Raw genomic sequence first — 14,045 nt, 5'->3', positions numbered from 1 at the left:
CCTCAAATAAATATATCGTTTTGATTAACAACTCATTACTTTTTACGCGCAATCAGTCATCTTAATATTCACTAAAACAAGTTAAACACTTGAATATAAGTAAGTCATGTCATGCTTAGTTAATTGACTTGATTACGAATTATTCCACAAGTTATAAGCAATTATCCTAGGCACTTCGAGCTCTCAATATTTTTTGGAGTTGATTCTTCTACATTCCTTGTTTTTGTCATTGATGGCATATTTCTTTGGGCTTGTGAAAAATGGCCAAAGAGTTCCAAAGCCTGCCCCCATTGGCCACCAAATACCAATGACTTGCACAAAGTATGCAAATTGAAAGAAGAAGAGTTGCAGGCAGTGAGACATACAATAGCAAAAGAACAAAACAATCGACGCACCATGCTGTAGATCTCCAGCTGCAGCCTGAAGTTACCGGTGATGCCGTTGATCTTGATGAGGTTGGGGAAGTCCAGACTGCCGCGCATCATGGGGTCGTGGGTCGACAACATCTGGGTGAAGATCACCTGGGGACCGTTCTTCAGCAACAAGATGAAGTAACATGTTGTCGTGTCTGCACAAAATACAGGGAAATAACAAAACAATTTTAACTACATTTTCAAAGACAGTATTGTGAACTCTAAATACATGTACCAGCAGATTCAAGTGAGCACCATCATGTATGTGTGCATCTTAAAACTCCCTCCCACACAAAATTAAAAGTTGTCTTAACACCAGCTAAACTAAAGAGAAGCAATGAGCAAGAAGGAATTATCATTCAACTGGATTGTGGGAAGGATGAAAGTGAAAATGTAAGAAAAGGATCTTGTCTTGTTGGTGCTACCAGGCTTGTAGCAGGGACAGGGGGCTCTTTTTCTTATCTTAAGACGTAACAAGAAGCAGTGACTTTATCAAATATGGTCAGCAGAGAAGAACACAACCTACTCCTACGTACAAGTGTATACGGGAGTCGCAGCCCATGAACACGGAAGAAGCGAATATGGTCTGGATGTGAGGACAATAAATGAGAAAAGCCTATACACCTTGTGATGTTCCAATCTTGGTGACAAACTCTTTCTTGAGAGGCAGACGGATGTCGCTGATGGTGAGGGAGCCTTTAGGTCCTGCCCCCGATTCATCCAGCACCTTGGTGTCTCTCAGTCGCTGGATCTCCATCATGTACACCTGCCGTCTCTGGCCTGTTAGAGGATATCAATATTCAAAGTCAGCAAAACCTACCCACGGGACTAGTGGTTTTTTGTATTTCAAGGTAATTGTGTTTTCTTGTTTGTTTGTTTGTTTGTTTGTTTGGTGTGTGTGTGTATGTGTGTGTGTGTGCATTACTTATACCTCTGAGATGGTCTAAACGACAGGAATTTATTATTTAAGGCATGAGTCCTTTTCTCCAGATCAGATCTTGCAGTACATATTATCATACCAGCAGCTTACTCTAATGGAAGAAAAGTGACATGCACTTGCGATAAGATCTAAAAAAAATGCACTCCCGTTTTCTTTCATTTAGGATGTCAATAGCTAGGTTTTTTTTTTAACTTTCTATTCTTTATATGGCTAGGTATTTTTAACCTTTTTATTCTTTATGTTAACAAGTCAGAATGCAGCATGGCAATGTTGTTAATCTTATACAAAGTCTACTGATTACGGCATTGGCCGGTCTGCAACTGTTCCATTTCATAACATCTACTAAATGACTTACAAGCATAGACAGGTGGTACTAATAATGAGGTAAAGTGACTCACAAGAGAGGAGGAGAATCCTGTTGCACTCCACCTGCTCGGTGGATCCAGCAAAGTAGGATGATGATGTGCAGCACTGGTTGAGGGCGTTGCTGGTCTGCATGATCACACTCTGCTCTTGCTGGATCAGCTCCTGCAGCTCCTGCGTCATGCACAACACAACCGGTGAGAACTTCCAACAGGGGTATTTTGATAAAAGTATTGTTTTTATCTTTTTTAAATTTTATTGACCATGTTTCTCGTGAGTACATTTTCATTGTTATTTTGTTTTTGTGGGGGTAGTTTGGTTGTTCCCATTCTGCCGTAGTTTTTATTGGAACTAACAATACCAGGGAATTATAACACATTTAACTCTCCCTTTCTTCATATCTTTAGTTTTTGTTTTCCTGCACCAACCTTTCTTAATGCTTCTCAAGTTGCTGAAATTCTGGCTTCAGGTACATCCACTTGCACAAATGATTTAATTACTGATTCACAGAAGTCAATTCTGTTTCGTAAAGATAGGTCAAGCCTTGTAGAAAGTAAATCAGTCTGATTAACCACAAATATTTAGTAACCATGTGAATCAAGTATTACACACTCAGAGACCTACCAAAAGTCAAATAAATCAGACAGAGAAGTTTCACCGCTGATACTAAACATGTGAACTTTTTACTCACCAATGCAAAATAATAATAAACCAACATGCATGTGATTATTTACACAATCCAGCCTAACACTAGTCATATATTTTTTTTTTCAACAATTTTTTATTCAGGCAAGCACAGATTTATAATTACACATTCAAAAGCATTGTCACTGATAAGTCACAGCAATGACAGAGCTGAACACACATGTGATATTAAGTTACTTCTTACATTTTCAGAGCACGTCCCAAAAATCAGAGGAATACATTGACTATTGTAATAATGTACATCACTCGTCTTTATCCAACCGTTACTAGCTGTTGATACGGAATCCATGTTTTAAAATAAACTTCTTCATAAGCTTCAAATACATTTTTCCAAAACAAATTTACTGTACAGTCGTTAAATAATTTCCCTCCAAACTTTGACACCAGTGCTAATTTAGGGGATCTTATCAATAATATTTCTTTCCATTTTGGATTGTATGTTGTGTTCAGAACTTTCTTCATCCAATTTAGTTTTAAGGAATGAATATAAGCCTTAATGGACGGAATATTTATACCTCCTTCTTCTATCTTGTGGATAGCCATTGTTCTTTTTATTTTGTCTCTTTTTTTTATCCCATACAAATTCAAAGCACATTTGTTGTATTTGTTGGACAATTGTATCTGGTGGGTTTGGAAGCATGATCCACAAATAAACAAGTTTGGACAGTACAAGTGATTTCAGGACTGCTACTCTTCCTATCGGTGTAGTTGACCGTTTTGCCCATGTATTAAATAACTTTTTTGCTTCATTAAACTTATCACTTATGTTCATCTTTGCCATATTTGACAAACCATTTGTTAAACCAGAGCCCCAGTATTTTAAATTTGTTAGGATTCCAACACATGTTCAGATGTGTGAGAAACACTACTTTGCTATTTCTTTTTTCCCCAAGCCAAACGTTACATGTTTTATCATAATTGAGTTTTAACCCGGATAAATTCTTTAAACAATTCTAACTCATAAAACAATGTTTCAAAAGATATTTTGTTTCCATCAAGCAAAACATATGTGTCGTCTGCAAACTGACTTACTTTACACTCAGTATTTTCTGATATTTCTATTCCTTTAATCTGACCGTTCTCCCTTATCCTACATGCTAACAATTCTGTACACAAAATAAACAAATACGGTGATATTGGATCTCCCCGACGACAGCCACGCTCAGTTGGAAAGCTCGTGGACGTTTTACAATTCACAACAACTGATGATCTAATATTTTTATAACAAGAGGCGAAGCCTTCAAGGCTCACGTAAGAAATAGACAAACAGTAACACAAACTCAATCACTCCGTCACACATACACACCCACACACACAGTAAGCTTAGGTGAAACTGTGCAAGAAAGCGAGACACTAGATCTAGATCTGTCTGCATGTAGCCTACTTAGGCCAACAAAAAAAAATAGGTGTGGTTACTGTAACATAGCCAAAAAAAATAGGGTAGGTAGGAAGGCAATCACTTTTTTATTTTTTTAACTTTTTTTTCTAATGTGTACAAATTAAACCTACTTGACAGGGAAATAAGTGTGCGACTCGGGCGCTTTCGCTTTCATTGCGTTTTTTGCACTCGTTTTTTTTCTTTTTTTTTCCTTTTTTTGACAAATGTAATAAAAAGTTATAGGATCGGCCCCTAAAAATAGGGTAGGTCGGGTTACCGTAACCACACCTATTTTTTTTTTAGGCCTTACAGGGACACGACTGCCAAATAGTCTTTGTTTGTTTGTTTGTTTGTTTGTTTATTTGTTGCTTAACGTCCAGCCGACTACGCAGAGCCATATCAGGACGAGGAAGGGGGGGGATGAAGGGGGCCACTTGTCAAGCGATTCCTGTTTACAAATGCACTAACCCATTACTTGTGTCCCAGCAGGCTTTAGTAAAACTAAATTAATACCTACTGGAAGATTACCAGTTTCCAGTATGTTAAAATAGGCTTAACCTATCTACTGCTGGACTTACATCAGAACACTAACAGATTAAACTATACATGAATCGCGAGACAAGCGGCAAGAGAAGAGATTTTTGGAAAAAATACAGGTGAATGAGCAAGAAGGCAGAAAAAAGAAAAGAATTCATGAAGAAAAAGAGAGCATGACAGGAAAGAGGAACCAAAATCTACCTAACAGCAAACTAGAAAGCTCCTGCGGTTCCAAAAACAGGAGGGGCCTTTAATTTCATAACCGCAGTGCCCCACTGCGGGAGCCAAATAGTCTCGGCCCGCTCAAAATAACAATGACCGAGACCACACACACCACGCGAGAGAGAAAGACTACAGGGAGGCATGCCGTCATGATGCATTAATTGACGTCAAACACTTTTGACCGTGACGTAATCTTATGCGAGCTTTATCCATAGTCTTGGATAACCACTCACACATAGACTCGGAAATGTTAAAGTTTCTACCACAGACATACACACACACACACACACAAACAGACAAAGTTACGATCGCATAGGCTACACTTCGTGAGCCAAAAAGCAGATATCCATTGTCGAATTTACACTAGTCATATTTACACTACACTACATACTAAGGAGACTAAGACTGAAAACCGACCTTGATCCTCTCCTGCAGGGACAGTCTTGGAGCGGGAGCCAGCGGTCTTGTTGGCATCTCCACCTCCTCCTCCCTCACATGCATGCCTGCGTATTGACTGTTGCGCACTATCGTCTGCTTCACCTCCAGTACCTGCATGTTTCTGTAGAGACAGTCAGCAATACCATAGTCAGGACAATTAGCAATACCATAGTCATTATTCGAAAATGTTAAAAGTAAATTTTCATTTGATTAATATACATACCCGAATCACATATAGCATTGACACAGTCTGAGATGCTAAGGTCTGAAAACGTTTACCCGTCTAACATTTTTAAAGGGAAGCAACCCCATCACCAAAAGAGCTAAGAATAGCCATGGTAATGAGCACATACTCTGGGAGTTACCTCCCATTGGTGTGTACTACGTCACTACCTCTATCACCACGTGGCTACAATCATACGGCTTTAAAGAAACTAACAAGAAGGGCAAAGCCCACACGACTCACATGCTGAACAGACCTTGATCTTTCTTTCAGAATAATTTTACAATAAAACTGAGAAAAACAATATTTATTCAGTAAAGAAAATAATTACAGAAAACTAATGCCATTGTGAGTTGCACATTCAGTAATTGCATCCAAGTTATGGTGCATACTGTGTCAAAAGGTTCTCCATCCTAAAATGCTAATCGCTGGTCATTAGGGGATCGAGTCGAACAAGGAACGTCAGTTCTCCGACTTCTCTCTAGTCTGGCGCCTGTTTTCTCTTTTTTGACAAATATCAGTTTAACTCAAACTGACCTGGAACTTGAAGATATGTAACCTAATGTGAGTTATTATGAAAATATAATGTATTTCCCTCACACATATGTAGTTTTGGAAGAGTTATTTTCAATAGTTCAAGGTCAAGGTCACTTCAAAATATATACATTTCAACTTTGAAGGACCCTGTGACCTTGACGTGAGGTCAAGTTGCCAAACATGTTTCTGAAGATCTAATGTATTTCCCTCACACATATGTAGTTTTGGAAGAGTTATTTTCAATAGTTCAAGGTCAAGGTCACTTCAAAATATATACATTTCAACTTTGAAGGACCCTGTGACCTTGACCTTGAAGTGAGGTCAAGTTGCCAAACATGTTTCTGAAGATCTTGTAACCATACACCATCAGGCCACAATTGGTGTTGATAGACTTAATAGTGTCCAAGAAATATACAATGTTAAAGGTTTCACAGACGGACAGGGGGGGGGGGGGGGAGACGCCCGGACGCCCGGAAGGGCAGGCGGACGATGTCGGCGAGTATATAGACTCACTTTTGTAAGTATAATGTATTTCCCTCACACATATGTAGATTTGGAAGAGTTACCTTCCATAGTTCAAGGTCAAGGTCACTTCAAACTATGTATACAATCCAACTTTAAAGGACCCTTGCAACCTTGATGCAAGGTCAACCAAACTGGTGTCCAAAGATAGGGCTTACATTGCCCTGTATAGCATACATAGCTAAGGTTGCCATTCTCGATAACTTCAGAAAAAAATGCGAAAATGTGAAAATGGTCGTTTTTAAGACAACAATTACGGCCCCTGTGACCTTGAACTTGAAGTGAGGTCAAGTTGCCGCACATGTTTTTTGAGATCTTGTAACCATACACCATCAGGCCACATCAGGTGTTGATAGACTTAATAGTGTCCAAGAAATATCCAACGTTAAAGTTTTCCGGACGGACGACTCGGGTGAGTACATAGACTCACTTTTGCTTCGCATGTGAGTCAAAAAGGAAAGAGCTTACCAACTAACTAAGCAGAAGGCAAGTAAGAAGGTAATATAGGATTACCTCACCATTACATCGGCCTTGCCACATTTGATCACTGTCAGCCATGCTGTCAACAAAAATGGCGGCCAAACAAAAAGTTACTGAAAAATTTTCAAGTCCAAAAACGGACGAAAAATCAGCAACTACAACAAAATTCCTGACAACATAATGACCCAAAAAGGAAAGAGCTCACCAACTAACGAAGCAGAAGGCAAGTAAGATGGGTAAGTGGCCGGAGGGTGTCAAACAAACACCAAACCACACAGCCACGAGAGCGCCAAAAATCAACGACCTGATCCTCAGTGCTGAAAAAGTCGTATGATTGTAGCCACGTGGTGATAGAGGTAGTGACGTAGTACACACCAATGGGAGGCAACTCCCAGAGTATGTGCTCATGACCATGGCTATTCTTAGCTCTTTTGGTGATGGGGTTGCTTCCCTTTAAAAATGTTAGACGGGTAAGCGTTTTCAGACCTTAGCATCTCAGACTGTGTCAATGCTATATGTGATTTGGAGTAAGAATATGTAATTTAATCATCTCTGTGAGGGCAATCAGCAATACCATAGTCATTATTCATCTGTGTAAGGGCAATCAGCAATACCAGTCATTATTTGTCTCCAGTCATGTTTCTGTGGGGACAATTAGCAATACCATAGTCATTATTCATCTCTGTAAGGGCAACCAGCAATACCAGTCATCATTTATCTCCAGTACCTGCATGTTTCTGTGGGGACAAATAGAAATACCAGTCATCTATGTAAGGACAATCAGCAATACCATAGTCTTTATTTATCTCTGTAAGGACGATCAGCAATACCATAGTCATTATTCATCTCTGTAAGGGCAATCAGCAATACCATAGTCATTATTTATCTCCAGTACCTGCATGTTTCTGTGGGGACAATTAGCAATACCATAGTCATTATTCATCTCTGTAAGGACAATCAGCAATACCATAGTCTTTATTTATCTCTGTAAGGACAATCAGCAATACCATAGTCTTTATTTATCTCTGTGAGGACAATCAGCAATACCAGTCATTAGTCATCTCCAGCACCTACAGGTTTCTGTCAGGACAATGAGCAATACCATAGTCATTATTCATCTCATGTCCTCCTGCACTAACCCCAGCGAGATCAATTTCTGTTGGAGATCAGCTTGTTAAATCACATACAATAGTTCAGAAAACTGGTAATTTTCCGACAGAATCAAAAACATTTTGATGAAATAAATGACAGCAACGATGCAATAGTGCAGACATATGGCAGTCATTGATAAAAGAAATTTTTTTTTTTACTGGTCAGTTTAATACACAAGTACTTACCTGCTGGCACGGTACTCATTGATACTGAAAGGCATACTTCCATCTTCTGTTGCTTTCCTGTGGCTTGGCCTCTTGCGCTGTGGATGACAAAGAAAAGAAAGTGCTAGGTTGTTTTTTTTCAAACTGACTCCAATCCTAAGAGGTACAATGTTAGTGAATATTGAATTTGTGTTGCAAGGTTTGCTGTAAAAATATAAAAGTCAAAGCACACTTCACCTCAACAGGCGGCTACACTAAGATGTCATCTACTCTTTCAGTAGACCATGTTGACCAGCCCAGTTGAAAATGAGCTGGTCAAAGCAAAGTAAATTCCACCCAAATTTGTTGAATGAGGTTGTTTTAACCCTTAGGCTGGTTGTCGCGCTACTTTACGTATACTGTCAACTGGTTGTCACGACATATGTCGCGCTACTGGCTCAGTTTGTTTGGTCGGTTCCGATTACCTCCCATGAATGCGAAAACCAATATGACCGTTTTTTGTTATTTTTCTCTCTGTTAATTCACCAGTGGCTATGTAACATGTGTTACAGAATTGCACCAGTGTAAGGGTTAATACATTTGTAATGTATGCGAGGTGAGTGATAGGCTGCAGGTAGATAGCATGACCCATCTGACTGACCGATCAGATCAAATCAGTGTCCCAGCTACAAACTGACACAAGCAACCAGCCAACAAGACAACTTACCATGACAGGGACAGGTGCCCTGGCAGAAGTAGAAGCCCCCTCCTCCTCAGAGTCCATAGCTTCTTCCAACAAGTCTCCAATGGCGTCACGATCGTCGACAGAATCTTCCGTGTCCTCGGGGCAGTATCCAGAGCGCCGTGGCACATGCTGAAGGTCAGAGCTACTGTCGGCCGTGCTCTGACTGGTCAGACTGCTGGAACTGTCCATCTCCGCATGCCTGCGACCCAGCGCAACGAGGTCTGCTGTGCTCTTGTGAAAGTCTGGCGGTGCTCCTGAGAAAGAAAGACAAATTTTGTTCACTGTGCAGGTGATACATTGGTTGGAACTGCAAGATGAATATGCTGATGTAGAACCTCTTGACCCATAGTGGGATCTAAAGGTTTTCTTACTAATCTGTCAGATGCAGGAACCGTCACTGTTTTCTCTGACTGCTTTGCACAATATAAATAGTTAGGGTTGTAAATAAATATAGCTATGATAAAACACAAAGTAAAAAAAAACCAGAACGGTGAGTCAGGAGAAATGTAATTGTTAGTACACTGTTAATAAATTCTAATCAGGCATTGCATGAAACAAGGACCCATTTATAATATTCATGAATTCTCATTAATTATTCTTAGTGGACATTTGCGGCAGTTAATCGGACTATGAGTGATGTCCAACGCCTAACAACATCCCCGGATACCGATACAGAAACAGAATCAGAGATGTAATCATGTTATATGTCTAAATAAAAAGAAAACACACCAGTAACCAGGTTAGGTACGTTTATATCTATAATCGATATTTCGGCACGTTACTGCCTTCTTTGGGATGGTAAGCTTATGGAAAGAATGGAATGACGGCATGTGACATACAGTTATATGTCACACACTTTCCACAAAGCCCATACGACTCACATGCTTGACCTTGACCTTTACATGACCTTGACCTTCAGGGTCAAGGTCAAATAACTAAACCTAGCAATGACATCATACACTAAGAACTGCTTTACACATTTTCCCTACCAAAATACATGTGACCTTGACCCAAGGTCATCCAAGGTCATCCAACACAAAGCTGTTAATTCAAGACATAGGAAGTACAATGGTGCTTATTGGCTCTTTCTACCATGAGATATGGTCACTTTTAGTGGTTCACTACCTTATTTTGGTCACATTTCGTAAGGGTCAAAGTGACCTTGACCATATGTGACCAAATGTGTCTCATGATGAAAGCATAACATGTGCCCCACATAATTTTTAAGTTTGAAACAGTTATCTTCCATAGTTCAGGGTCAAGGTCACTTCAAAATATGTATACAATCCAACTTTGAAGAGCTCCTGTGACCTTGACCTTGACGCAAGGTAAACCAAACTGGTATCAAAAGATGGGGCTTACTTTGCCCTATATATCATATATAGGTAAGGTATTGAATCTGAAAAACTTCAGAGAAAATGGGAAAAATGTGAAAAATAGCTGTTTTTTAGGCAACATTTATGGCCCCTGCGACCTTGACGCAAGGTCAAGATGCTATGTATGTTTTTTGGGGCCTTGTCATCATACACCATCTTGCCAAATTTGGTACTGATAGACTGAATAGTGTCCAAGAAATATCCAACGTTAAAGTTTTCCGGACGTCCGGCGAAATATCTAACGTTAAAGTTTTCCGGACGGACGGACGGACGACTCGGGTGAGTACATAGACTCACTTTTGCTTCGCATGTGAGTCAAAAATGCACACACGACTTTTATTTCTCCTGCTGTTATCGTTTCTTCTCTTTACAAATTCTTCAACGCTCAGAATACTGAAAACGGCATCCCAGACGACAGTACTGTTTCCATAGGCGAATTTACCTTCCCTTGGAGAGTGGCTCACTCAGGAGGCCTGTTAGTCTGACACTATAAGGACAGAGTTCTGAACATAGATGACAAAGATTCCGGAATGAACAAACATTTCGCGGATGCAGACACAGAAAGACGTCATGAAGAATGGGATGCTTCAAAAGATACAGACTGTGACGATGACTGTGACGTCATTCACATATACCGAGACGTCATTCACAGTTGTTCGTTCACTTCCGTCAAAAAGTAGATCTCTCCACAATGGCTGCTCCTGTGTTTAGGTTTGTCAAGCTTGAGTACTCCTCTGTTGAAGCTGTGAGACATAAATGCTATTCCGACTTGGTCGTGTGACAGAGTTTTCTTCCACACTTGATTAGCTGATGTCTAACTCAGCCTGACGGCTTCGTTAGACAATCAACGTAATCTCGTGTGGAAGAAAACGTCAGTCACACGACCAAGTCGGAATAGCAGGTAATGTTATATGTCTGTAAGTAACTCATACAATAGGGGGACAGCACCATTACCAACATACAACCATCACCTACCAGGGGCCCCTTCAAAGCTGTCCAAGCTGCCGAAACTGGTGTCCTGACCCTCTCCAGCGCCAGACTTCTGATGCTGAGGGGATGGCAAAATACTCTGGCGCCGAACTGACGCTGGCACAAAAGCGCTCAAGCTGAGGTCGTCATCTTCGTCGGAGCGTTTCTTGCGCTGCTGATTGGCCCCCGGGCGAGGCCGCCTCAGGACAACCTCACAGTCACTGTCATCTTCCGTCACTTCTGTTGGACCATCCTCAGTCGTATCAGACTCCCTGACGTCATCTACAGGCGTGGAAGCAGCCCGATGCTGTTGAAGAGCTTGTTTCTTTGGCAGGGAGGCATCAGAATCATCACTCTCAAAGCTGTCGTCAAACTTTACCTTGCGACAGGCCTTGTTGGCAGTGGACGCAGCAGGTGCGGGGGAGGCCACCCCTCCCTTCTTCTGCTGACTGACAATGTTAAAGAGGGTGGTGGGGCGGGGAGGTTTGCCCGTACTGGCAGAGTTGGTTGGGGCCGGAGGGGGTGCAGGTGGGGCAGTGCCAGACCTGCTCTTGTCTGACTTTTCAAAGCCAATTGCAGACAGCTTGTTATCAAAATCTGAAAATCAAGGGGGAAAGAAAGATATATGGGTGAACAGACTAAAGAGTTACCCTGAGTTTGTAAAGACTTTGTTAATAACACCATAAGCATCACAATTAGACAAAGGCACCTAATAATATTACACCTGGACAAATAAACTTAAAAAAGTTTTAACCACTGAAAAAAAACAATGTTCTATGCTCTCAAAGTTAAAAACACAAAACTTGACTTTATTTGTTGAGGTATGTTTTTGAGTAATGTAAACCAGAAACGTGTCCTTTAGCCACATTTACATCCTGTCAAATTGAATGCTATATGCTTTATTTCATAGATCGCCATAAAATCTACACAAAAACAAATAGTTGATATATAGATGATACCTGGGTAATACTGAGTAATCTTTGTGAGCCAGTTTGTGTCTTCAAGTTATCATTTTTAAACTGCATTATTCCAAAAAGTAACAACCTCCTTTGTCAACATGGATCTTACTTTACTGGTGTCAGTATCGCTTGTCCTAAAAGTCAATAAATCGTGCTAAGAAAAGAAACAAACTCAGAGTGCCAGCAAAGTGCCCAAAACCAATAGTGCAATCAAGCTGGGATTCCATATTCTGCATTGTGCATCTGTGGTTGCAAATTTGAAAAGACAGATGTTATGGATAGAATTTCACAAAATCGCCAACATTGTATGACCAGTTTGACTTGATTGTTAGCTTCCATAAAAGCTATCATTGCAACACATGTTGTGACAGGACCAAACTCAATTACTCATGGAATCCCAGCTTGAAATACAAAATTTCATGATATAGCAAATGGGTGAAAACAGTGCAAAAACAGAAAGAACAAAAAGAAATTCAAATGCACCAAACAAACCAATTATAGAAATGTGCCAATATGATATTAAATGAATGTAAAAAAAGGTTTGTGCAGGTAGAAAGAAAATCAAAGAATGATTCATCTTTGTGTTGGTATCAAATTGACTTGATAATTTGCATGGTTCATTACGTGCGTGCTTCAACTGGTTGAAGTAAAAGATGAAAACCAAAATGCCAAAAAGTCATAAGAGTCAACAGGTGCGTAAACGAGAACTTTCAACTTCAACTGAACCAACTGTCACTCACTGGTTGTTGTCAATTCTTGTTGATGCTCAATTATGTTCACTTTAGTTTGACCGACAACTTCATTTCCACTAGTCTTATCAATCGTTGCTTTGGTTTCAACGTCAGCAGTCTTTCCTTCTTGATTCGCTGCCTGGGCTTCTTCAACTTTTGCTTCTTTGTTTGCCATTTCCGTTATTTTGTCTGCTGTATTCGTCTCTTTGTCAATAGTGTCCCCAAATCCACATCTGCTATCGAGATGCTGAAGTGTGTTGTCATCACCCACGTCGGATTTTTGTTCAGCGGGTTCAACGTTTACACCATGCTTTGTACCATTTTCGTCAGAAGCCGCAGTGTTTTCCAATGTCATTGATTCTGCTGTGTTTCGAATTGAACCACTAGCAGCCTTTTCATCTTCTTTCAAATCAGCCTTTTCATCTTCTTTCAAATCAGCTTGACCATTATCAGTATCTTGAGTATCATTTGACTGATTTTCATCACTGGGTATCTTCCTTGTAATGCCTTCAGTACTATCTACTTGTAGTTTTCCAACCATTTCATTTTCAGTCATCTCAATTTCCATATCCTCTTCATCATCTAATGGACAGAAAATGTCAAAAAAGCCTAACAAAACAGGATTCCTATGTGGAATATCTCCATCAAAATTCACTGAAGCAGCTAAATGCTAATGTCCATCAGCTTCAAGCCAATGTGACGTCTATAAACAAAACTCTTGCAACAGATTTAAGATTAAGCATACATTCCATCATTATGTTTACATTAAATTAATACATTTAAGAGATGGCATTATGAAGATAATGAGAATACGTCTCTAATGCTCCAACATATTCTATACAAAACGTTGATACTTACCAGCACGTGCCTTTTCCCTTCCAGTCTGTTTCTTTTCACTCACAGCCGACTTGGGTGGCTGAAATACAGATCATATAAATAATCGACAGAAAGTAAAATGAAGCACATAATCTCAGGTAAAAACCCATTGTACGCAAAAGCAAAGGTGTTTGGTTGTGTGATAAAATGAATACCATGTCAAGTGAGAATTTTGCTGAAAAAATCCGAACTCAAAGGCTTAAATATCCAAGAACTATCCTGTCAACTTTTTCAACCAAGTACATTTAGTCTGCCAATTTCAGTTCATTGATCAAGGTTTGATTAATTGCAGAAATTTAATTGGAAGGACTGCAACATCTGGGGGACAGAGAAAAT

General features: G+C 39.9%; 1 protein-coding gene across 5 annotated transcripts in view; it reads right to left on the bottom strand.

The window, feature by feature from the left end:
* The window catches only part of LOC138971196 (anillin-like), a 45,372-nt gene that overhangs the window by 6,489 nt on the left and 24,838 nt on the right, over positions 1–14,045 (bottom strand). For 3 of the 5 annotated variants that reach the window (XM_070343864.1, XM_070343872.1, XM_070343881.1), the window contains 9 exons: positions 13,692–13,749; positions 12,843–13,415; positions 11,150–11,740; positions 8,781–9,052; positions 8,096–8,172; positions 4,976–5,117; positions 1,752–1,890; positions 1,038–1,193; positions 396–568 (listed from right to left, as the gene is read on the bottom strand). In XM_070343864.1, coding sequence (XP_070199965.1) covers positions 396–568; positions 1,038–1,193; positions 1,752–1,890; positions 4,976–5,117; positions 8,096–8,172; positions 8,781–9,052; positions 11,150–11,740; positions 12,843–13,415; positions 13,692–13,749 — 2,181 coding nt within the window. The remainder of the gene's footprint in view (positions 1–395; positions 569–1,037; positions 1,194–1,751; positions 1,891–4,975; positions 5,118–8,095; positions 8,173–8,780; positions 9,053–11,149; positions 11,741–12,842; positions 13,416–13,691; positions 13,750–14,045) is intronic. The other 2 variants (XM_070343889.1, XM_070343897.1) reach the window with 1 other exon arrangement.

This window comes from Littorina saxatilis, linkage group LG1, assembly GCF_037325665.1.
Source record: "Littorina saxatilis isolate snail1 linkage group LG1, US_GU_Lsax_2.0, whole genome shotgun sequence".
In the NCBI taxonomy this organism is placed as follows: Eukaryota; Metazoa; Mollusca; class Gastropoda; order Littorinimorpha; family Littorinidae; genus Littorina; species Littorina saxatilis.
This window is presented reverse-complemented; position numbering and strand designations above follow the sequence as displayed.